Source organism: Camellia sinensis, chromosome 2 (genome assembly GCF_055761805.1).
Source record: "Camellia sinensis isolate YWXY chromosome 2, ASM5576180v1, whole genome shotgun sequence".
In the NCBI taxonomy this organism is placed as follows: Eukaryota; Viridiplantae; Streptophyta; class Magnoliopsida; order Ericales; family Theaceae; genus Camellia; species Camellia sinensis.
Genome location: NC_138962.1, coordinates 225,461,658 through 225,487,814, shown reverse-complemented (window position 1 = coordinate 225,487,814; position 26,157 = coordinate 225,461,658). Strand labels below are relative to the sequence as shown.

Sequence of the window (26,157 nt, the reverse complement as noted above, 5' to 3'; positions counted from 1 at the left end):
ATTACTCTTTAGCTTCCGTTTGGAAAGTAGATTAGTTTTTTGGCTTTTTTGACTATTTTAGCCTGGGCTAAAAATATTGGTTTGAAAATGACTTTTTGAATTTTTTGACTTTTTTTGTGAGAGAAGAGTGTAATGATTATGGGTTAGATGTGATGTTTTGTTTGTTATGGCTCAAATAGCCTATTTTGCCTTTTATGACTATTTTAGCCCCAACCTTCCTTGTCAAACGGACCCTTAGTATGAATTTAGGTCAAGTATAGGTTAATTTTTTTTTTTCATTTATTTATGAATTACTCTTTTAGCATGAATTTAGGTCGAGTATAGGTTAAAAATTGATCAAAAGTGAGAAAACAATCAATGATAAGGCTTTGTTTGGGAATTACAATTTTTAGCCAAAAGGTAAAAAATTAATGTAAATTATCAAATAATTTTCTTTATTTTTTTACATTTTTTTCTTATAAGGTTAAAAAATTATTTATTTTTTTATTTTTTTGTGTTATCCAAACATCCCCCAAAATCATAATTTTAGAAAGAAAAAGTATAAATTGACTCAAGCTTACACGGAATAATTGACCTGGCGTCAACCATGCGTGCTCACCAATGGTAATAACAATGTCCGTTTCTTCCTAGCTTCTTCCTTCAGCACAATCTCCGGTCTCGCGACTTTCCATTCTTAGATCAAAATTTTCTCATCATCTCAAAATTCCCAATTCACACATGAATTTTCTAACCCCTCTGTTACGTTTTTCAATACATTTTTCCTCTTAATCGCCTCTCTTTCTTGCGACAAAAGCTAAGCACAGAATCAAAATCGAATCCAAAAAATTTCAAGCCATTTCTCATGCATACATACATACAAAAACCCAATTCATGGATTTCAAATTACGATCGGTTTGATGGAGATAGATCTTGAATGATCGCTGTGAAAACGATCCCAGACGTTGGATTTTTGGTGATCGGTTGTGATGGAGGTCTCGTCGGATCACCGTTGCCGGAGACAGGGCTGTCAGAGATGGCGGTGCAACGAGAGGGCTTTGACGGGAAGGCCGTATTGCGAGAACCATTGCGATCAGCCGAAGAAAGCGAGTATGAAGAAAATCGCGAGAAAATTTGATGATGAAGGAAGGTCGAGTGGTGGATCCGAGAGGAGAGCGAAGATTAAGAGGGGGTGTTCGGATGATGAAGAAGCGTGTGGGACTGAGATTGAGTTGAAGCAACAGCTCTTGATGTTTAAGGCAGAGAAAGTTAATAAGAAAATGTTGAATTCCGGTGAGAAAATCAGTGAGAAAATGTTTAATTCTGGTGAGAATATGAAGAAGATTCGTGGGTTGGAAAAGAGAAAGTCGTCGACAGTCATTGGATTGGTGAGTTTGAATTTGCTACATTTTTTAATTGTACAGTAGTATATTATAGTATACTTTTCTTTTGCTGCTACAGTTTATCTTTGCGTTTTTTATTTCGTCGGTCGGCGAGTGGGTTGGCTTTTTTTACTTTTTGATTTTTTTTTTTTTTTTTTTTTTTATAATTTAGGTTAAAAAGTTTGGTTTGAGAATAATTTTTTTTGATTTTTTAATTTTTTTTTTTGACTTTTCTTATAAGAGAAAAGCGTAATAATTATGGATTATATGTGATATTTTATTTTTTTAAAGTTAAAATAATTTATTTTGTCTTTTATAAAAAAAAAATCCCAAAATAACTCTTCTCAAACGGAGGTTTTATATGTTAAGAATCTTAATTTTTTATATTATATTATGCTAGATTAAAATGTTCAAACTTTCATTTTCATTTTTCACCATGAGAAGAAAAAAATTGTTATTCCTTATTTGGGTTTATAAAATAATGAGGAAAAGAATAGTTGATGAAACAGTGTGAGTAATTGTTTTGTTCTAGATATTGTTTCAACCTTTATTTATTTATTATGATTTCATATCACTTCGTAATGGAAAGAAATAAAGATGAAATCAAGACGATTGAATATGCAGGGTATGTTTGGTTTGCATTTGGGAGATGAGTTTTAGAAAAAAAAATTTAAAATATTGTTTGGCTTGAGTTTTTTTCAAAAAAATTTCAAAATCACTTTATTTCTTTTACAAGTCAATCAATCATTTTTTCTCTCTCCTCTCTCGTTCTCAATCACTTTTTCTCTCACACACATCTACTCAAATTCTCCCAAAATATCAAATCATCCCAAACTCTCAAAAAAAAGAACACTCTCAAAATATACAACCAAACAAACCAAAAAAATTTCCAAACTCTCTTCCCAAATTTTTTTTCAAAAACAAGTCTCCCAAAAACAAACCAAACAAGCCGGCAATATTTGCGTGGTTCTGCAAAATACCCAATCCCTGAACCACTTGTACACTCACTCTCACGCCGGAATGACACTCTCTCTCAACCTTAGAGGTGTTTTACACAAGCTATGTTGTTGACTTTCGTACTCAATATTCGAATGAGCGTGTCACTGAAGCACATTGGTTTAGAATTCTTCTCTTTTTATTGTGAATTTTGAAACACTACTTACTATCTTTGACAAATTTGATGTTTCTCATTCACGACAAAATTTATCTTGAACAAGATAAGATTTTGTTCGATGTAAGGCACATTAAGAGAGAATTTAAATTAGGGGGAACATAAGCCATATGGATGGATATCCAACTTCTCACCCAAGTAATTGTGGATTAAGGCTTAAGTTGAGTATGAATATCTACCTCTTCACCTATTCAGTTTTTTGTTTTTGGTTTTGAATGCTTGCAACTTTCTTCGATATGACATCCTGGATTATTAGATGGGGTTGTTTGCCAGTGTCTCCATATGGGTTTGGGTTTATATTTAGCAGAGGACTCAGGAATGAGAATGAATATGTATATGACTTTGGGTCATGTGATTTGTGTTGTTTTAGCTTTCACACCTTTGACATAATCAGAAGGAAAAAAATTGTTTAAATGCCATATGTTTCTTTTCTCTTCTTCTTGCTGGATATTTGGATGACTGACTTGGTCTTTTCTCTTCTTTTCTCTTCCTCTTCACCTATTCAGTTTTTTGTTTTTGGTTTTTGGTTTTGAATGCTTGCAACTTTCTTTGATATGACATCCTGGATTATTAGATGGGGTTGTTTGCCAGTGTCTCCATATGGGTTTGGGTTTATATTTAGCAGAGGACTCAGGTATGAGAATGAATATGCATATGACTTTGGGTCATGTGATTTGTGTTGTTTTAGCTTTCACACCCTTGACATATAATTAGAAGGAACAAATTTGTTTAAATGCCATATGTTTCTCCTCTTCTTCTTGCTAGATATTTGGATGGTTGACTTGGTTTTTCATATCTGAAAAGTGAAAAAGAAAAGTTTATACATTAGTGGACTGAATTTGGATCTGTTAGCTATTCTTTAATGTTCAATAGTGTAAGTTGTATCAATTCTAACAAACTTGTTTTTCAGGATAAAACAAATGAAAACAAGGAGCGGGTGAGTTTAATGTGTCATCAATGTTTTCGGAATGATAAGGATGGTGTTGTCGTATGTTCCAGTTGTAAAAGGAAACGCTACTGCTATGAGTGTCTTGCAAAGTGGTAAGAATAGTGACTAGTAATTAGTGATAATTTTTTTAAGCAAATATTCTTGAAACAACTCTATCATATGATTGGGCAAACATGTTTACTGAAATATGAAACAACATTCCTTATTTTGACGATTGGAGGCGTGGCGTTGCATGTGCCTGTCACCTCCAATTACCTCTCCTTCTTTCTTTTTGCCACCTTCCTTGGTGGCTACTGGAAGATCAAAGAGATGGATGAGTTGGCCCAATTTATTGTTTGGCATTGCTGTTTAATTTTTGTTTTTAAGCAGTGGCACTGATATGGAAAGCTAATTTGTAGATATATACCACTTTGCTAATTCAATGTGCCATATATATGCGTTTTTGTGGTGTAGCTTACTCCGATTTATTATTATTTGTTTAATGGGGGGTTGTTGGCTTTCTATTCAGTTATTTATGTTAAACTAACGTGCATGGTTCAGAAATTTGGTTTATATGTGGCACAATTAAAAATTGCTGAAAGATCAAAGAAGTCTACTACTAGAAGAAAGTTGGGTGATTGTATAACTTGTGATCAGAATTTTTTTTCCCTTGAGGGAAAGATACAACTCTCTATTTGTCTCCCTCTTGGCATTAATTATTCTCTCTGATCATCTCTTCCTTTCTCGTCTTGTGTTCAGAATCGCCCTGTCTCCTGCCACCCAACCAAAAAAGAACCCTGATCGTTAATTTCATGATCTGCATGTGTGCTTTGAGTGGTGGATAAACAAGCATATAGCCCGATACTTGGCTGAATTGATTCTGGTGCTTCCTTAATAGCCTAGTTCACCTGACTGCTGTTTATTGGAAACCAAGTTGAGTTCAGTTGGCAGTTGAATGTAACCAACTTAATTAGTTGTAAAATACTACACATGCACACACAAATATCTATGTTTATTTAAGATATCTCATGATTTATTTTAAAAAACTTGTCAGGGTTTGTAGCTGGGACTGGTTTGAGTATTGCTTGATCACATCCTAATGCAGTCCTCAATCAATTATATTCAAACCTGTACTATTGTTTTAACTAAATTTAGTTGTCCTTGAGATGTGTGCTACTCTTTTAAAATCATAAAACAGGTATCCTGAAAAAACAAGAGAGGACGTTGAGAATGCATGTCCATTTTGTTGTGGCAACTGCAATTGCAAAGCTTGCTTACGGGAGTATTTGTCTGCGAAGGTGTGTGTTTTCCTCCTCTTGTTTCTCTCTCTCTCTGTCTCTCTCTATGTTTTTTTTTTTTCCTTCCTGATTTCTTTTGTATGGTCATCTGTGTTGGAATTTGTTTGCTTATTTTGTAAAATCTGGCAGGCTTGTGATAAAGAATTGGATAACGGTACCAAATTTCAGCGATTGCAGCACCTGCTACATAAAGCTCTGCCTGTTCTCAGGCATATATATGGGGAGCAGAACTCTGAAGTAGATATAGAAGCCAAAATACAAGGTAATAAAAGAGGTAATGTAATGGAGGTTTGTGCGGCTAGAAGAATATGGTTTTGAGATAATCAAGGATGTGGAGGTTTGTTTCTGTCTGGAAGAATATGGTTTATGCTGTTTCTTCTATGCTGTTAGGTATCCAGTTGGAAGAAAAGGATATAACAAGGTCTAAACTTGGCATCGATGAGCGTTTATACTGGTATGTCTCAAGACCTCTGTGATGGTTAAAACATTTGAAACTGTAGTTATTATATAGGTTGCTGCTTTTGCTTCTTGACACATCTGTTTTTAAAGCATTCTAATTGTTTTGCAAACTATTGAAACACATAGGTAGGTCATGGAAGTAGCTATTTCATTGTTAATAACCATGTCCACCTGCCAAACAGCTACCAATCATATTGTGGATGCCTCTCAGACCGATGTGGGAGCCCGAAATGGGTTTGTCCCACACATATGTAGGTGTATATATTGTTGTTTTTGTTTTGTTTTATTCTCTCTCTCTCTCTCTCCATGGGATGTCAATGGGTTCATAGTTTTCCTTAGTACTTCTCTAGATACTTTGTTGCAGCAGTGGAAATGGCGTTAGATAAGCTCAAGCAAACATAGATAAAGGGATAAATGGATGTGGAGAATATTTGAGCAATATGTTAGACACAATATACAGTTGAGTTTGGAGTTACATTTACTTCTCATGAATTGCTTCAATTATATGTACAAAAAGATTACATGAGCTTAAAATGTCGAACAAAGTATCCTTTTGTTTTCATTGAAACAGCCAAAACGTTTTCTTGTCCAGACTGAAACGAAACACTAGTGGAATAACAAAATTCTAGTATTTTCATTGAAACACCCTGCAACATAACCGCAATGCACCGAAACACACTGAAACCGTCCCAACCCCAACCCCAACCCCAACCCCAACCCCGACCCCGACCCCGACCCCGACCCTGCACTCTACAGCGGACAGCGACTGGCCAATAGTATTTTGCTACTAAGGCCTACCCTAAACTGGATGGGAAATACAGCTATTATTATAATTAATTAATTTAAATTACAGCAGAAGCTTAGTTTAAAAACTGGAGATAATGGTGCAAGTCATTCATCAGATGAGTGTCCAAGGTACATTCCCATTCCAGAAATGTATATCCCAAACAAATATCTTACATCATATACTCAAAATTAAGATTCTAAATCCTTCTACCCTTATATATATATATATATATATCACAAAAAGTTCCCATCTTCCAAATGCAAAAGCCTTCATGTACATGTGCACACAAGATGTCTTTGTCCTAATCATACCTTACACCTGTAAACATTTAAGAATCAAAGGTGAGCTATCAAGCTCAGTGAGTGACGTTATACTGGAGCAGTTTTTATTTACTATAGACATCACTTATAATCTATGAAACATGAACACTACAAAATTGGTGTCGTGGCAGTGTCCGACACGAGGACACGCCGGGGACACGGGGACACGCCAGAAGGCGTGTCCCTTTAATTTAATGATATTTTTTTTTTAGGGGACACGTGGGTCCATATCGGGACACGGCAGGCTCAGTCTTTTTTTTTTTCTTTTTTCTTTTGCCTCTCTTATTTAGTGCTTTTGTGAAGAATATTGTTAGATTTTGAATGTTTTCCCCTTCTCGTCTTAGTTCTTGTTATCGTTTATTATGACTTTTTTGTTAATGGATGATCTATTAATTTGTTTAAATGTAGTGGTTATATTTATTGAATTAATGTTACTATGTTAGTGTTTGTTAATTTTGATTTAGGATGAATGTAATATGAATCTACATAACACATAAAAATATATGTAAAAAAAAAAAAATTGCCATGCCCATGTCCTCATTTTTTGGAAATTGCCGTATCCCGTATCTGTGTCTGTGTCCGTATCCGTGCTTCATAGCTTATAATTGAAAATATAATGAATAATGAACATAACTAAACATTAGGGATCTTTCACTCCATAAATCATTTCAAATATTGCAAATCTTACATAATCAATAAACTTTTACTGTGGGGAATTCGTGTTGACTTGGACTTCAAACATATAACGAAGATATCATATAATGACAAGTCACATGTCAATCTGGCCTCTTAAATCCTTTACTCTTTTTAGTTCCTTCGTTAGACAAGCCTACACAATTTTTTACAAACACATTGTAATCAAGTTGAAATACAGATCCTGAGAGCTATTTCAGCCCAAACGTAAGCAGTAGATGTCTGGCTGTATCTCTGGACGTCTGACCACTCGGACATCCTCCCTCACATCTAGCAGTTGCGACACCAGTATTTGAAGTCGATAAACCAATATTCAGTTTAAATTAAGCCAAAATACAACTCCATAGTACCTCAAAATCAAACTAGGTTTGGCTTTGGTCTTGGATGCATCAGTTCTAGCACATGCACAAGTTCAAAATCATGCTCAGGTGGTTAAGTTAAATATCAACAAGCATGTAGGTTGTGACCCATACAAGTCCCAAATTCAAGTTTAATTCCATCTGAACAGCTATAAATAGAGGTGGCAAACTCAACCACCCCAATTATACCTGCCCAATTCCACCCATTTAAAATTCATTTAAACCCGTCCAAATTCATAAATCGGTTGCATCTTACAAACCCAATTAAAAGTGGATTTAAATGGGTTGGACATAGGTAATCGTTTAACGGGCACCACCACCATCTCCATTGCCACCACTACCACCACACCACTCCAACACCTCCATCACTCTACTACCCATTCATATATTCCCCATCAAAAAGAGGAAAAAAGAGAGTATCATATAATAAGCAAACAACCCTTTTTTGCATAATGAATTTACAATGTACTCATACTAACCCAACCAAAACGCAATTAATTTCCTAACCTTAAAAATTATATGAAAGGCATTGCACCACCAAGACAAGCAGCAGCAACAACAGCAAGATTAAGGCCGAACTGCCACCCCCCACGGTGAGCTCTCCCTATAAGGGTAAGTAGCAAAGGGCCTGACAACACTGGTTGCATGGACGCATTGGGTAGACAAGTGCAACACACAATAAACAGTAAGACAAGTGCACCACTACTCCACCACCATTGCCGCCGCGGCCGCCATTCTGCCACCACCATTCAACAAAGTAAATGTATTGGTTGGGTTCAATTGTCCAACCCATATCTAATTCAACCCAACCTGCATAAACCTATTATTAAATGGGCGAGTTTGGATTGGGTTGTTTTAAATGCATACCCATTTGACCCTCCCAAACCCACCAATTTGCCACCTCTAGCTATAAGCATGCAAAGCCCAGATTCTATGTTTACTATCATAGGTCTTTGAAGAAGGAGATGAACTAGAGAAGGTTCCAAAAGCATGAAAACAAAATGAAGATGGAGAATCTTACCTTAATGCAATCTCTTCTAAAGTTTTCTTCGTGGATTTACTCTCTCTAGCACTCGGTGAAGTCTCCAAATGAGACCAGACTTGGTCAATTGCATGAATAAATAAAGTGGGTGTTCAACATGAGAATGACTCGCAACATGAGGTGTCTTCTCCATATTCAGCCACCATTCTTTCATTAATCAAGTTTGATCACCATAATTAGCCGTGTTTGGCAAATGCAAGTTTACATGTTGAGTATGCTTTATAGTTATTTTACAATTCTTCCTTATATTTGTCAAAATGTTGTTTTTGTAGTCTATACTAAACTAGTTTAAATACAAGGAATTAAGGGAGAAAATCCTTTTTTCCCCTTACAATCAATAGGACAAGAATAGTGAAAGGGTAAGTTATATCGCGTAATGTTGACACTTGAATGAGGTGCTCCCTTAAATCGCCCAGTAGAGGGGAGCACCTCATTCACCAGGCCAACCCCTTGATCTTGAATCCTAATTTTCGTTCTCCCTTTCTATCTCAAGAACTTGTGCCTCTTCTCTTCTCTTCTCTCCCTCTCATTTTTTGACCATGTTCAACTTGGTATCAGAGAAACCATCGAATCTAGTGCTTATGGGTATAAAACCAAACTTCTTGTAATGTAAAACAAAAATATAAAAAATTTACTCTACATGATCGATTAGGAGAGTTGATTCTTCCTATATTTTTCTTTTTCTAATCCAAGTTGTCCTAATATATTTTTTATCTTTTCTTTTTTGCAAAAATTATGAAGCTATAAAAAGGTTTGACTGGCATAGAGCAGTGTTCAGCAACCCAAGTTTCTTCTTCATTTGGCTCAGCAGGGAATTGTTGGGGTTTGGAAGACCAATTTTTTAGGGCAACAGTGCTTGTCTTGGGTCTCAGCGGTACCACTCTATTTAACTCCATTGTTGTGGTCAGTTCACCATTTTTTTGTCGGCAATGGATCTTCTTCACTTTGGCAAGTTCTCTCGACACTATTTTTTCTTTGTGTTAAGTATTTTGTTTACTATTATTGGATAATCTTGCTTGGTTGTGGTGTAAGAAGCACAAACACTTCTAAGAAGGTGTCATAACACTCATCGGACACTAACACGACATGACACTTTGTAGACACCCCATTTGGTTTGACTATAAGATTCGTATACCTCCGTGATATCCCCAATGAAGAAGAAGAAGAAGAAGAAGAAGAAGAAGAAGAAGAAGAAGAAGAAACTACTCCTTAGAAAGCGAGATTGATTGAGAAAGGCTTGCATGACTCTAGAAATCTATTGAACCAATTCAAACCATCCTAAGACCAACATAGTTTTTGCCCCAAAAAATAGACCACCAAAAGCCTGTTGATGCGCGTCCGTACATCTAGGCGTGTGCTAGAATGAAACGGCGCACGACATACTGTAATAAAGCAAAGCAGCACGAACCAAGATCGTACTGGCATGTCAGAAGGCCACATGGCGGGTGCCATGGTGAGGTCTTGTTATTGCGCATGCCACTTTGAGGCCTCCCGCACCATCTTTGCCTGGAAAGCTGTTGTACTTTTCTTGCCCGACCAAGTCTTGTCTACTTGACTTTGGCTCGATCCTTCAGGCCATTTTCTCTATAAATAAGACCACTATTCACCCATTTCGAGAGGGAGAACGTACAGAGAGAAGATCTTCATACATTTTAGCCAAATTGGTGAGAGATTGAACCGTTGATACATACATGAATATCCCAAGCATATATCATCCCATTTAGAGTTCTTAGACTTGTTCAAGCATTCCTCAAGCAAGCTCACTCGAGAAGATCATTCACAACCGAGGGGATTTCATTAGAGGAACAAGGCCAGGCACTTTGTATTCTTCAAATCACGCTTTTATAGGTATAAGCTTTTTGTTTTTACTCATATCACCTTCCTCCTTTAAATTTTCTAAAATCAAACTTGAATATTACATATATAAATTATTGTTAGCTATTTATTTTAGCTTATAAATGTCATTTGCATGCTTAGGAACATGATAGGAATTTTCCTTCAGTTTAGGATTTTGTGCTATATTCACCTTGCCTATGATGCGCCATGAGATTAATGTTTTTTTACTTAGTTATTGAATTTATCATATTGTTTTCTTTCTTTCTTTTTTTCATGTAATAATTTGTTTTACTAGTTTGATTATTTGTTCACATCTTGTATATATGTGTTAAATTTACGTTTAGCTTAATTATGAAACAAGATTATGCTTCAATAGAGACTAACCACATGGTTAGGCTAAGTGAGTGTTTAACACCTTCCCACTTGGTAACATACCCCCGAGCTCATTATCTATGGGTAAACGACGGGATTGGTGCCTATCCTTGGAGGCTCATATCATATATATGGTTTCCTAGGACCTATATCCAGGTGGCTACTCCTAAAATCCATCAACCCCTCTCGGACCTTCTATTGCCTTTGAGACGCCTTTGGTCCCTCTCTTATGGAAATGGCAGCCTCAAAACCTCGTGTCCACACACTTGTCGGAGACTTATCGACTTATTGAACACACATCCATACATGTCCTACTATCGTTTATAATTTTATGTACTCAGATACGATTTAGACTTTTGGGGAGTATGTATATTACTTAGACGTACACGAAACACATTACGAGTTTAAATAAAATAATCGGGAATTAAATGATAAAAGAAAAACAATATAAATTTGTAATTATTCTTTTCTTTTACACTTCAGAAATTAGTGTTGCATTTCATTTTGTTATTATTTTTTAATTAAATATTTCCATGCCTGACATATAATAATTTTAATCCTTATCTATGACATATGACAAAATATACAATTATATATTTTGTGCTAGACCCTCGTGTGTCGTGTCTTATATTTTTTGAAAATTTTCATGTCATAGTATCACATTTTCGTGCTCATGCTTTTTAGGTTGTGCTATTCTTTTTTGAGATACTAGGTAATAATGGCTGAAGAAAGTGGTTTCTCAACAACCATCAAACATTGTTTGTCAAGTTGCATTTGGGACTAAAAATTGTACTCAACAAAAGGCAATAGTGAAGTTCAATGGGTTAGTCAGTCAAGTTGTTTATTAAGAGTAAGGGAAAATGGGTTATGTGACCTGGGGGAAAAAAAGTGGACCAAAGGATGAGGGTCCACTTTCATGACTAATATGACTTGGAGAATTCCATGATGTATCGTGGCTTGAAATCTATAATGGTGATTTATTCATGGATATTGCAAAGGAGATTTGGGATGCAACTGCATAGACTTACTCAAAAGAGGCAATATGGCACATGTATGATTTGAAATATCGGATTCATAACAATAAGCAAAGGGATTATATTGTTGCTACTTACTTTCACATACTTTGTGCCTAATGGAAGGAGTTGGATCTTAACTAGACAATTGGTGTGGATTATCTTGCGGATGCTTTGAAATTGTAGAAGTTAATTGAACAAGAAATGACTATTGAGTTTCTTACTAGATTAGGTCTAGCATATGATCAGGTTAGGATCCAAATCATGATAAACATAATGCCTTTGCCTATGTTTATCATGAAGAGAGTGAGCACAAGATTATGTTCTGTCTATAGGGTTGAGCATAAAAATCAAAAAAATCGTGAACCGGCTCGGTCCAGACCAAACCGCACGGTTTGGTTTTGGTTTTTGAAATAGGCAAACCATACTTCACGGTTTGGTTCGTGGTTTTATAGTTACGAATCTAGTTGGAACTAAGCCGGATCGTTTATATATAATTTGTTACTGAATGTAAATACTAAAATATTTTATTAGTATCGAATATATATATATATAAATTATAACTCTCTACTATTATAAATATATTTTTGTATAATGATAGAACTAGTTTTAAATAATCATGTAAACAATTCTTAGGTTGTGAATAATATTTTGTGATCATATTGTGAATAACAATAATATTTTTTAAAATTGCAGTTCCAAATCGAACCGAACTGTGGTTTAGTGGTTCGGTTCGGATTGATTCCAAGATTTTCATAGATTGGTTTGGTTCCAAATTTGATGGAACTGTAACTAATGGATTGGTCTTGGTTTATGACTAAACTGAACCAATCCGAACCATGCTCACCCCTATCTGTCTACATCCTTGTGAGAGTTCAACTCTATCTAGTTACTACTATTTCTTGTGACTCCAAGTTAGAACGTAAGAAACTTAATAGGGGTCGGCCTAATGAGATGTCTGATGATAAGGATAATTTTTTATGTGATTACTACAATCAATCGAGGTATGATAGGGAGCATTGTTGGAAATTTCATGGTCAACCTTAGTTGGGAGGTAGAAAAGGTCGTACTAGTGGTAAGGGGTACGTTACACAGACTCTTTGGATTTTCGGAGGTACCCGTGCCGACACGACACGAGTACGAGTGCGGGATACGGTTAGGATACGGCTTGTTACAAATGGATACGGCAAAAGAAATGAAAGAGGAGAGAGCAAGAAAGAACCTGGTCGCCGTTCAAGATGGTGAAGACATCGATCTGGTTGCCGACTTTGATCCCTCTGATCGTTGGCTTCGACGGCTTCGACTTCGACATTGATCTTCTTCGCTCAATGCTCGATCTCCTTCTCTATCTTCTCTCTCTTGATCTGTCTTTTGTCTCGTCTCTTGATCTCCCTCTTCCTCTCCTCTCGATCTCCCTCTTCTTCTACTCTCTCTCTCTCTCTCTTTTCTTTTGTTGTCTCGTCTTCCTCTTCTCTCTTCTCTCTGTTCTCTTTCTCTTCTTTTTAATTAGACTTATATTATATAATATAAATTACATTAATATAATAATATATAATATTATTCACCCAAAAAAAATATAATATAATATAATATCATAAATAATATAATTTTGATGCCTAAAATAAAAATAATTTATTTTATTATATATAATATAATTTATTTTATACCTAAAATAATTTTTATAATTTTTATTTGTTATTTATATTTTATTTGTTATTTTTTTTAACAAAATCTATTATTCCTTAGCTTTTTTTTTAACTCATCTTCATACAATAAATATGTTTAAAAAATAACTATTTAACGTATCCCCGTACCCGTATCCAAATTTGGATCCATATCCACGTATTCTCAATTTTTAATTTTAAAGTGTCCTACTCCCGAGTCCGTGTAATGTAGGGTAAGGGTGGATCTTGGGTTGTACCAGTATTCACCATCCTATAACTGCAGAGTCTTGCTTCCCCAGTTACTTCTCTTAGTTTTTTATCAGAGTCAATGACCTTTACCAAGGAAGAGATGGAAACATTCTATCACGTCATGTTAAAGATGGGTGCATCAACATCTACATCTACCTCTTTTTTTGTTTTCCCATTAAAGTAATATTACTATTGCCTTGAGTGCCACCTGTCACAATTATTCCCATCCCTACAACATTCATTAAGGGTGTTTTTGACCAAGATTCCATCTTATTTGTTTCCTGATATGCTATGTGTTAAGGTCGACAACAAATAAAAGTGGTTGATCGTTCTCTCTTCTTCAGTGTTTAATGAAGGTTCAATTCCTATTACTCCATTCATTTCTCTTCTCTTGCCTTTCATGCTCCTAACCTCTTTAACAATCTCCTCTCTATTATTGTTGTGCAACATTCTTTCCTACACATTGTGTTTTGCAAACCTCGTTACGAGAAAGATGATTGGCCGTGGTAAGAAGAGGCAAGCCTTTACTTTTTGGATTCTTAATGGATGAATGAGTTTAGGTTGAGCAATCTCACAAGTTGGAAACCTATGATACGTTTAAGGAGAAGATTTGGCTTTTACATCACAGATAGAGACATCCCTTATTTAATTTTTAAGAATACTTTTTCCATCATTGTTTTCCTAGGTAGATGTTTCTCGATTTGTTTGTCTTTGTACATGTGAGGCAAATTCACATGTGAGAGGGAGTATTAGCTTGATATATATTGTAAGGCCCATTTTCTAACAACTTAAACTTTTGGGACAATTGGTGATCTAACATTTATCAACGCACTTATAGTGACACACCCTAGCAGAATTGTGTTTTTGAAAGAAAAATCATAGCAATACATAAGAACACCAAAGCAACTCAATAATCCATCATTAAGCGTAATCATCTTGATTTGCATTAATTAATTCATACTTTAGTTAATTAATTCAAGATGAATTACACGTAAAGTTGCAACGATATTAGGCATTAATCCAAGCAATTTATGCATCTTGACTAAGATTATCAAATTTAGATTAAGGTGATGTTTGATAAAAATTTAAGTGTTGCACTAAAACAAGTTGTTTGATATGTACAAGATGAAATTCTCACACTCCACGACATCTTCTTTTTCAAAATGTAGTCGGTCATAGCTCTATTTTTTTTCAAATCTCACAAGCTTAACAACTGGAAACAACAAACCAAGATAAAAATAAGCACTTATGTATAATACAAAAAACACAAAATTGAAAGAGAGTACACACCCATATTTGTGGTTGAGAAGCAAGATAAGGTAACAACAACAACCTATTTGTACTACAAATATTCCCAATTTGGCAAAATTTTAAGTTTACTGAACAACAAACAATCGGTAGTTTGAGAAACAACGATGACAGAACTTTTCTCGTTTTCTAGCAAAGTGAAGGTTTTAGAGAGAGAGAGAGAGAGGGGGGGGGGGGGCATTGATTATGCTCCCTAAATCCTTAACTGCATGTGTCAACTGTGGTTAGTGGATTTAGGGTTAAAAAAGTAACCGTGGTTAAGTTGAAAAAAAAGAGCTTTGTGATTGGAGAATGGGAGGTTGAGAAGTAGTCGACAATGATTATGTGTAGTTTGTTTTATTTTATTAGAGTAAAAAAAATTGTTTATGACTCTTAAAAACTAAACAGCTTATGATCAAGTACCTTAATTCTTATTGCTGTTAAAATCCACCTACTCTCCACCTACTTTACCCACTTAAACCTACTCCACTAAACCTAACCCACTACACCACTACCACCTCACCTACTCCACTAAACCTAACCCACTACACCACTACCACCTCACCTACTCCACTAAACCTAACCCACTACACCACTACCACCTCCACTTCACCTACTCCTTACCTACTACACACTCACCCTCTTCTATATATAGGAATCATGAATCATTGTAATAGATATCAATATATCAATCAATAATAATACATACAATTTATTCTCTCTCTTTCTCTATACATTATTTTTTACACTTATATTGTAAACTATACGAGTTTACCCCTATTCAAGGATTCAAATAACGGTGGCGGTGATCATAACGGCAGCTGTAGCGTTGACATGGTTGTGGAGTGTAATGGCCGTAGCGTAACGGTAGCGGCAATCGGAATCATGAATTTTTTAATTCTTTGCACAACTTTAGAAAAACATACCGATACGCATGTTTTTATTTCAGAATCACATTTAGTGAGGTTCAAAATGATTTTTAGTATTTTTGTTTAGTTTTAAAACATGATCCAATATATATACACTAATTTTTATAAGTCGCTATGGATATATTTCCTATTGTTGGATTTATTTAATTTTCTTTATTTTACTAATTATACTTATGGAAAACTTCCAATTTGTTAAGAAAAAACATGAAATATGTTTAATATTAAAATACTAATGTCATAAACATAAGTTCAAAAGACAAACATAATAATGTAAAAATACATAACATGAAAGTAAAAATACATAACATGAAATTTAAATTTTGTTCAATAAATTTAACATAACAGAAATAGATATAAGTTAATATTCAAACATAATTAAGTGAAAAAGTAATAAAATCTTGTAGAACTAAAAGATTGGACATTCAAAACATATATAGATAAGATTTTTACTTAATTTCTATGTAACTAGAAAATAAAATGAGAAAATAGCATTATATACAAAATTTATAATAAAAAAAATAAAAATTGAAAAATAAAAGTGTAGTGGTTGTAACGGCCGTAAAGGTGCTACAGTGGCAATGTAATGGCCGTTATGGTTGTTACGGTTGTGAATCACACCGTTATAGCCACGTAACAGTTGGCGATAACCATCACAACCGTTACATAACGGAGCTACCGGTTGCTGCTGTTTTTTAAAACCTTGCCCCTATTGTACAACAATTTAGAACGTGAAGCGGACCAGTTTGCATTCCCATTCCACATACCCAAACGATCCATGTTCCTAGTATTTTAGATCCAAACTACTTTTCTAGTTCATCAATCATTGTAACAAACACTAACTAAAAGTCTCAAACAATTGGCTAAAATGAAATATCATTCTTGCATATTTATGTATAATTTTCGAATATATCTTACCAACAATTTTTTTTGTTGTCTTCTAAGCATTAACTTTCGAATGACTCAAACTTCTACGATTATCAATTTGGATGCATAGAGTTTCAAGATTCATTGTCCTTAGCATGTCTGAAATCTATTAAGCACTGGCACTTCAAAATATGCCGTAGAAGTGTCGGACACGTATGGGCATGGATACAGCAGGGACACATGAGGACACACCAAGTGACAAATTTTTTAATATATATAATTTTTGTGGGGACATGGCGTGGACACGACGGGATCTTACTTTATTTCTCATAGCTAATTTCAGAGGTCATATTGTGATATTTGGAAAGAAAAGGATTGAATTAAAAATATATATAGAACTCATATCAAACCAGCGATAATGCAACATGGTTCTAACCACAGCTGTGAAATTGACAAACTAGCTTCTAATGATCCTTGGAGCCTACACGTGTAGTTTATAGCTAATTTAAATTTAGTTTGTTTTTAATGCTCAATTGGTATTAGTTTTCATTAATTATGGATGTTTATAGATTTAGTGTTTTTATTTATACATAGCAAATAAAAATATATATATTTTTGTTGTATCCCTACTGTGTCTGTGTCTGTGTCCTATTTTTTTGAAATTGCCATGTCCCATGTTTGTGTCCGTATTCGTGCTTCCTAGGTTGAAATGATTTTGTGATGAATAAAGAGATTTTAATTGGAAACGAGCTTGGATGAATTTTGGGAATTTATTCCTCCAGATAGAATCATACGTGACCAAAATGTAAACATTCCAGCGAAGAAAGAAAAGAAGGAAAAACAATAAAATTATATGAACTAAGGCCGCAATTTTTGACCTCTTCCTTTTTTTTTCGTTGTCATTATCTGATTGTGGATGCTCATGGTGTTTTCAATCCCTAGTTTTCTTGTGTACCTGCTGCCTTCACCTTGTGGATTTCTTGTGTCCATGCAAGGGAGAGCGGTGTTGTGAATTATAGACAAATTTTTTTGTTAGGTTAATCTATTTTGAGAAAAATAAGATGATAGCTTCTTAGACTTAAATGTGTTCAAGAAACAAAATCATATATGAATAACCATAAAGAAGGTTATAACTTCTGATTTTTCCTTTTCTGAGCAGAAAAAATCTAGGTGATAACTAATTGCTTGAGAATGGGAGAATAGTGTTTTAGATGCTCTAGTCTATGAGTTGTAAGTGAATATGGGGTTTTCTTAAACATTTGCTTACACATTTTAGCATTGACATTGATGGAATTGAGATGGAAATTTGTAAGGAGTTGTGATAATGCCTTGAGTTATATTCTATATCATTGATCTATGTTTCTCATATCTCGCATTTTGGGGGTTTGGAATTTTTTTCAGTGTTTATAAGCAAGGTCTAACTTGAATACTGTGCCTATATTCAAGTGATAAATGAGGATTCTCTTATAAATGGAACCTGATATAAAAAAGTTTGTCCCCAGTGCATAGGACTCCCGCTTACAATAGGCAACCTTACCCCTACATTTTTGTGGAGAAATCTCCCATGACTTCAACTTGCACTGCACCACAACGCTAAGTTGGATAGGACTTACCATCTTGCCAAGTCACAATCTCAACTAGAGGATGATATGCAAGGGTATTTTTTTTTGGCATTTCAAGTATGAACTCATTATTGTGGGTGGAAGCTTAGGTCTTGGACTTGTGGAGTGGACGTCATATAATCTTCTTGTCGCATAATTTCTTTATTGTCTTAATTTTTTATGCTTTTAGTATAATCAGCCATATACATAATTTGTGTGTAGTTTTGTTTTTCATCTTTCTCTTCCATAGTTCCACTTGAACCCTAATCTCAGTCTTGTAACTTTTGTACAACAGTTTGAACAAACATTAGTTTGAATTATTGATTTGTAATCAAGATGGACATAATCGAAGGCATTTTAGTGTTTTTTTTTTTTGGTTGTTTTGTTTTGTTTCTTTATTATTTTTTTACTTTATAATGACTTAATGATATTAGAGATGAAAAAGTGTTGTTTATTTCTATGTTTAATTTGTTACTGCAAGAATGATAACTTGCATTGTGAATGAGAACATGAATTGTACAGCAATATGATCTACAATATGGACCATATATAGTCGTGCAACATTTCATGTTCAATGTCTAATAAAAGTGGAGAGGTTGTAGGAATAAATATCCGACTTTGTATCATTTATCAAACAAAAAGGAGAAAAATCCTACGCCCTACTTACAAGCACCAAAATTGCCATGAAAAATAACTGGCAGCCCTAAACTAGTTTACAAATATAGTGCATCCAACAGCCCTTTCCTAGCATCAATGAACAGCAATGTACATCCATGGTCATTTCTAGCGCAGGACAGGCAAGCCTGCTAGTAGATGGATAAATAATCCTGTCTGGTTATTAAGCAGCTACTACTGTTTTCATATCATTGGAGTAGAGATAAATTTTTCTACATCTTCATTTTTGTTGTCAAATGGTTAACTGTTCACATCTCCTTATTTGACAGCGACAATTGCAGTACATCCATTGTTGATTTTTACCGAAGCTGCCCCAACCCTGGTTGTTCCTATGATCTGTGTCTCACTTGTTGTCATGAACTAAGAGAGGGTTGCCAACCTGGAGGTACTGAAGCAGAAACATCTCACGAACAATTTGTAGAAAGAAAACATGGTCCAATGACAGTTGGGGAGCATCAAACTATTGCAGAAAGAAAAAGATACCGGCGGGAGAGACAAATGGTGTCTGCTGCCAATAATAATGAAGCTTATGTGTCTTGTCAATTTCCTGTTTGGAGAGCTAATACTGATGGTGGAATTCCATGCCCGCCAAAAGAGCGTGGAGGTTGCGGAACTGCAAATTTGGTGCTGAGACGCAATTTCAAAGCTAACTGGGTAATGAAGTTGATTAAGAATGCAGAGGACCTTACTAGAAATTATCAGTCGCTCAAGGTTGATTTTTCTCAAAGATGTTCTTTGTGCCCACCAAATGGTTCCGAAGGGAACAGCAAAATAGATTGTAAAATCAGGCAGGCAGCTTTCAGAGAGAACAGTCATGATAACTTTTTGTACTGTCCAAATGCTGTCAACATGGAAGATCATGACATTGAGCATTTCCAGCAACACTGGAGGAAAGGTGAGCCTGTGATTGTTAGAAATGTTCTTGACAGGACGTCTGGCCTCAGTTGGGAACCAATGGTTATGTGGAGAGCTCTTAGAGAAAAAGGTGCCAAGGGAAAGTTCAAAGAGGAGACAACAAGCGTAAAGGCCCTTGATTGCTTGGATTGGTGTGAGGTCGGCCATTTTATTTTATATTTTTTGAAAATATTGTTTGGATGGTCCACTTCCTCATTGAATCCTCGATTGTCAATCTCACAACTGATATCATATTTAATGGCTTGCAAATGGGTTTACCACTTCCTTATGTAAAGGAGTCTGAATGGCCATATTGTGATTGTTCTAATACATGGATACAGGCACATGTATAAAGCCCAAACATTGTCCTGTCAGAGGGCCAGGGGCAATATTGTTATTATTATTTTTTTAATTTACTTCCAAAAAATAAGGAATCTTTTATACCTTGTGCCACAGCTGTAAATCCTTTTTTGTTTCATCATGAATAGTAGTTGACATATATCTTCATTTTCTTAGCCAGTAAGCTGACTTTCAAAGTGAAGTATTGAAGGGAAATACACACCATATCACAAAACTATTGTAACGATGTTTTCTGTAGCTGCAACTTATATATATAGTCTTTTCCCCACTCTATTCCTCTTAATGTTTTTCACTGTTGTAAGTTCAGAGTGCTTCTTGTTGGGAATTATGTTCAATCTTCAGGCAATAGACTCCAAGTTTCTTAATTTTTTTTATTTCTTATTGTTGCATAGGTTGAGATTAATATTCACCAATTCTTCAAGGGATACTTGGAGGGTCGTATGCATAAGAGTGGGTGGCCAGAGATGTTGAAGCTGAAGGACTGGCCCCCCTCAGCTTTATTTGAAGAGCGCTTACCCAGGCATGGTGCCGAATTTATTGCAGCACTGCCCTATAGTGACTATACTGATCCAAAATCAGGTCTTCTGAACATTGCTACAAAGCTTCCTCACGAAATGCTGAAACCTGACTTGGGACCCAAAACATATATTGCATATGGATTTTCTGATGAACTTGGTAGAGGTGATTCAGTTACAAAACTCCATTGTGATATGTCCGATGCGGTATGTTTGCTAAACGATAGAAAGTTGTTATATTGATTTTTGATGTTATATAAATTCTGTTTAGACTGTTCTTCTGTGTTTTAACTTTTAAGATATCTTGTGCCTAACTGTTACCTAATCTGGGTTCAGGTGAATGTACTAACTCATGTAGCTAAGGTTAAGGTTGCTAATTGGCAACATGAACGCATAAAAAAAACGAGGAAGAAATATGCAGCTGAAGACTTACGTGAACTCTATGGTGGAAAAGATGAGGTGGTTGGATTTATTAGACAGTCACTGAAGAGACATCGTGCCCATGATAATGTGGATGCTGAACATGCAAACAGGGGGGAAATTGTTTCAGCTGATGGCATATTAATAGAGGGACAAGAAGTTAAGGTAATGAAATTGGTTAAACAACAATATGTTGGTCTTTTTTCTTTCTGTGGATATATGTACTTTTTTTAATAATCTAAAAGCACATTCTTTTCCCCAGTCAGGTGCTTTTTCCTGAATGTAGGGAAAATTTTACTATCTGCAATTTCTTGATCTGCAGAGTACTAAGGTTCAGATTCCTGATCGCCAAAAGCACAAGACTAACCAAGCCAACTCTTCAAGATGCAATGGCATTTATGAAACTGATTCACCAGTACAAAATAATGATGACACGATGCATCAACTGGGTAAGCAGCATGCTGAATTTAAGGAAAACTCTTCACCATGCAATGGAGCCGACAAGGATGATGTGTCTACTCAGTGTGTCGTTGCAAAATCAAGGACATTCAATCATTGTGAGCTAAACGAATCCATGGATAGGAGTGTGAAGAAAGGAATTGAATGCCTCTCAGAAAAGGATCAACTAGATGAACACATTGACTTTGTTGACCGGGATTCATCTTTGACTGAAAAGATGTTCAGGAAGTCAATAAAACAGGAAGGAGATCAGGCCAAAAAGGAAAGTTTCAGTAGTTCCAATTGTAGGGATTTGGATTGGAAAAATTTTTCCTCCCGAAATGAGATTGGCCTGACCTCCAATTTTCCTTACATTGAAGATTTACATTCAGCAAATGGACTTGAAGCTGAAAACAAACTTGCCGCTGAGAGAGATACGTCCAATCAAGAATCTATCCGTTCTTTTAGCAATGTAGTGGCAAGGAGGCTTACCAATGGGAAAGATGGTTTGAGGATTTCTTTTGCAGGTGATGATGGAGTTATTGATCCAGGGTCAAGGAAGTCAAACCTTGAACCAATTGAAGGAGAACTCCAAAGTAATGACAAGTCAAAGGTTGTTCATGGAGGTGCTGTTTGGGACATCTTTCGCAGGCAGGATGTTCCGAAGTTAATGGAATACCTACAAAAGCACAAGAAAGAATTTCGCCACATAAATAATCTTCCTGTAAATTCTGTGAGTATCATTTGCTTGTCATTCATAGTATATTTGTTCTGACTCAGACTAATTTCTTTCCTATGGTGCTTTCAGGTTGTTCATCCTATTCATGATCAGACCCTTTTCTTAAATGAAAAGCATAAGAAACAACTGAAAGCAGAATTCAGTAAGGAACTCTTCTATGCTTGTCTGGACAGTGTTTGAAGTAGTAACACACTGTTGCGGTACAATAATGCTTGATGTTCTATGCCAGATGTTGAACCCTGGACATTTGAGCAATATCTTGGCGAGGCTGTTTTCATTCCAGCTGGATGTCCTCATCAAGTGAGAAATAGACAGGTAATTGACTCCACCAACTAAAAATAAATAAATAAATAATTGGCATATAAGTTATTAGATTTCCATGAAATCTTACTTATCTGACATGCTTATTTTCCTGCTTGACATTCAAATATTGTGTGTTTCTGAAACAATTTTTGTTCTTGTATGTCTGATTAACATATAAGATTAGGGCTTTATACTCTTTCTAGTTGGTTAAGCAAGCTGGGTAATTCTTCTATGTATATAAACATATATATGTAATAGGAATTGCTTAGGGCCGCAGTGAACTGCCACCAGCAATGAGGGCATTCCTTTTATTGGGATCTGATGGCTCTCTAATTAGCATTATTTTTATTCATGTAAATTTGTTTGGGATCTTCTATCTGCAAGTTCATTATCTGGTTGTTGATTCTATTTTGTTTTATTATTCCAGTCCTGTATTAAGGTGGCCCTTGACTTTGTATCGCCTGAAAATGTTGAAGAATGTGTTCGGTTAACTGAAGAGTTCCGCATGCTCCCAAAACACCATAGAGCCAAGGAAGATAAGCTTGAGGTACCTCTTTGCTTACATACTCCCTTTCAGTACATTTGCCATGTGTGCCAACAGATTAGATTTTCCTATGATATAAAGAATAGATGCAGATCAACACAGTTCAACCATGATATTATATCTTGTCAATTAACATTGTTTGCTTGTACTGGGTTCGTGTCAATCTTAACATGAAATCCCGTTGTCTGGTGTTTTAAGTTTTGAGTTCTATCAGAAGTGTAGCTTTCTAGATAGTAAAATGGAAAAACTTTAAGATTATGATATTGCAAATTAAATGAGTGCCAAGATGCTACGGGAAATAAACCAAATCCTGTCTTCCATCATTCTCCTCCTGGTTTTTTCTTGTAAAATGAGAATGTCAACTTTGAATTTATGTTGCATATCTTGAATTAAAGCTAATGATGGAGATTTGGAGTGGTTCGCAAGAAAGGTTCTCTTCATGGTCTTGTTGGTATTCATTGATCACATAATATGCTAGATGCACTCCTTCACTTGAGCCAAATGCTTTAATTTACAATTGGCAACAGGTACATTTCAGATAAGGGAATAAAAAGAAGAGTTTTTTTTTACTATACAGATACGCTTGTATGAGTGTGCCTTATTTATACTTCAAATGAAAAAGAGGTTAGCAGATTTATGTCAAATGGACATAACTGAGAAATGACTTTCAGATAAGCTGTGGATATTGGATAGTTGCACTATTTCTGAACCTGTGCCGATTTTACTCTCTCTACAGGTTAAAAAAATGACGCTTTATGCTGTAAGTTCAGCTGTGAGAGAAGCCAAAAGTCTTATGTCAAATGAGTAAGATCCATTTTCTGCTTCTGAGTTTTTATTATTTCGCTAATATTTGGCCTGTTGTCAACTACATCAAAGATTTATGTTCTTGAAGTGGCAATTCAAAATTCAAAAACTGTTTCTAGATTCCCTTAAGCCGTTAGTTTGATTAGGATGAAAGTAGTGGAAAATGCAGGAAAGAGAAAAAAATGTTACTTTTTACGAGTTTGTTTAGTGTGAAAGTGGTGGAAACTATAAGAAAACTAATTTCTCCATATAACCCATATTAGCATGGTAACTAATCTTTATTTTCTTGCAAAAAACACAAGAAAATTTAAATTTGTCCATGCAAAGGATTCCTTTATAATTAAAATTCCAATTTTTGCTTTTTATTACAAATTTTTATTCTAATCAAATGCTTGCAACTTGCAAGAAAAGGTGTAGACCTCATGCCTCAATTTGATGTAGGCACACCATTTGTTTTCTACAAACTTCAAAAGAGTTTGATTGACTTCTTTTTTAAGTTGACTCTATTATAGAGCTGATGTCCAAATTTGAACTTGTAAAATCGTATTATTTGTTTGTTTTCGTATTCCATCCTATATTCAGCATCATAATTGCTTTTGAAATGCTACAAGACTGACATCACACACTTAAATGCTTCTGGTGCATTTAACACAGTGATAGGATTCTTTCATATCTGGATAGATGTAATCATCCAAAGTATATATCTGCCTTTATGTTTCATCCAGAATTCAGCATCGGTACCTTTTGCAGAAGTCAAGTCAATAAAAATGTGTTGCGATACAACCTTAGAATTTACTAATTCTTGTTTTTGGTTTTGGTTTTGTTTTTGTAGGTAATTCCTAAACTTTTTAGGTATGAACTTGTATCGGTTCAATAAAGAAAGCAGTGTCTGGTTTAGTGAAAGGTAGAAAAATTAGAGGTTATATATTTTCTTATAGGTTTTGTTCAACATGAGAGGATTTAAATCGACTGTCAAGAAAAAATACATCTCATGGCCTCAGGTATGTCTGATTTTTTAAATTTTAAATTAATAATATCAATAATAATAAATTCTTTGCAAATAATATGAAATAATTGGTTTTGTGTGCATGTAACAGGTCCCAACTATTTTCACTCTTTCAAGAAGTACAAGCACTTGTTGGAGCTGGAAGTGGTTTATAGAGTTATAGCTATGCCCTTAGGTTGTGTTTGGATCACATATGTGAGTAGGGATTTGAAAAGGAAAAGGAAATGTGAGGGAAATATAAATAAAATACAAGCCTTTTTTTTTTTGGTCAAATTTTTACCAAAATTGATGATCCAAATATAGTCTTAGTATTATTTAAGTTTTTTTAATTTAGTGATGTCAATACAAAAAATGTAGTCATCAGCACCAAATAAATCCTCAGTAAGTAGTATGTGTGAAAATTAAGAGTATTTGGAGATAGGTCAATTTCTGTAATGCCTAGGCTTGTATTAAATTCTGAAAATGGAATGTGAAAAAAAGAAAAAAGAAGGGGGGAAATGGTTCATCACTTGATTTATTTTATTTTTATTTTTAAATAGTATTTGTTTGGGTAAATTATAATGACCACCTATGAGATTTAGAAAAATATCGCAAATCTCATAATTTTGACCTAATTATATTAACTTCTCTTTAGTATAGTTGAAGTGACTTGAACTAATACAAGTGGTTTATGGAAACAAGAATAAACAATGGTAAAATATCTATTTCAATGTAAAAATAGTGCCTATTATTTTTTTCATACATCAAACTTCAAACCTTTTTTTTTTTTTTTTTTTTCTGAGAACATGGAAAACATTTATATTAAAATCAACAATATACAAAATATGATCTCAAAGGACAATACAAACTATACAACAAAAGGAAAAAAATAGCAAAAAAACAACAAATTCGTCAAAAAGACCAGCTACGATCTAGGGAAAATTATTGAATCTAGGGAAAATTATTGATCTTCTCAAACAAGTGATCTGAAAAATAAGATTTGCATCAAACTAAGTAAGATCTGCTTGAAAGTTCGCCATCTCCATTGTCGCTATCCAACTTTGCCCCTACCGTACTTCGGATACCGTTGGAAGTTAGATTTGAGAATGAGGTACACCCACAATGGTATGAGAGAAGTCTTAAGAGAGGACGAAATCATTGAAAGGGTAGAGAATTAAAAAATCTATGTCGAAACTAGAGGAAACAACTCCCAAACTTTTATTTCAGCCATAAAAAGTTTAGATTTACAC

General features: G+C 34.9%; 1 protein-coding gene and 2 long non-coding RNA genes across 9 annotated transcripts; all 3 read left to right on the top strand.

Moving 5' to 3' along the window:
* Positions 1-238: 238 nt before the first annotated feature.
* Positions 239-25,436, top strand: LOC114297156 (lysine-specific demethylase JMJ27). Of its 7 annotated transcripts, XM_028241528.2 has the most exons (16): positions 272-1,364; positions 3,440-3,570; positions 4,656-4,755; positions 4,885-5,029; positions 5,146-5,209; positions 19,175-19,958; positions 20,552-20,881; positions 21,011-21,259; positions 21,417-22,265; positions 22,341-22,413; positions 22,501-22,586; positions 23,002-23,121; positions 23,855-23,922; positions 24,755-24,774; positions 24,861-24,923; positions 25,020-25,436. In XM_028241528.2, the coding sequence occupies exons 1-14, from the start codon at positions 966-968 to the stop codon at positions 24,756-24,758; spliced, it is 3,402 nt and encodes a 1,133-aa protein (XP_028097329.2). In that variant the 5' UTR covers positions 272-965; the 3' UTR covers positions 24,759-24,774; positions 24,861-24,923; positions 25,020-25,436. The 7 variants fall into 7 exon arrangements, with proteins under 7 accessions (XP_082773300.1, XP_028097329.2, XP_028097327.2 ...); XM_082917174.1 differs by having other exon boundaries at positions 239-1,364; positions 4,885-5,017; positions 24,755-24,923; XM_028241526.2 differs by having other exon boundaries at positions 24,755-24,923.
* On the top strand, positions 4,250-4,607 carry LOC145820684 (uncharacterized). The gene is made up of 2 exons (XR_014362706.1): positions 4,250-4,390; positions 4,512-4,607. It is a non-coding gene; the product is annotated as an uncharacterized LOC145820684 (long non-coding RNA).
* On the top strand, positions 5,535-9,367 carry LOC145820683 (uncharacterized). The gene is made up of 2 exons (XR_014362705.1): positions 5,535-5,673; positions 9,157-9,367. It is a non-coding gene; the product is annotated as an uncharacterized LOC145820683 (long non-coding RNA).
* Positions 25,437-26,157: the final 721 nt, after the last annotated feature.

Excerpts from the sequence above, each read along its gene's own strand:
- LOC114297156 (XM_028241528.2), top strand. The coding sequence starts at position 966 with ATGGAGGTCTCGTCGGATCACCGTTGCCGGAGACAGGGCTGTCAGAGA. Across the intron at positions 19,959-20,551 it reads ATTGCTTGGATTGGTGTGAG|GTTGAGATTAATATTCACCA; the intron begins GTCGGCCATTTT and ends ATTGTTGCATAG. Across the intron at positions 21,260-21,416 it reads TAGAGGGACAAGAAGTTAAG|AGTACTAAGGTTCAGATTCC; the intron begins GTAATGAAATTG and ends CTTGATCTGCAG.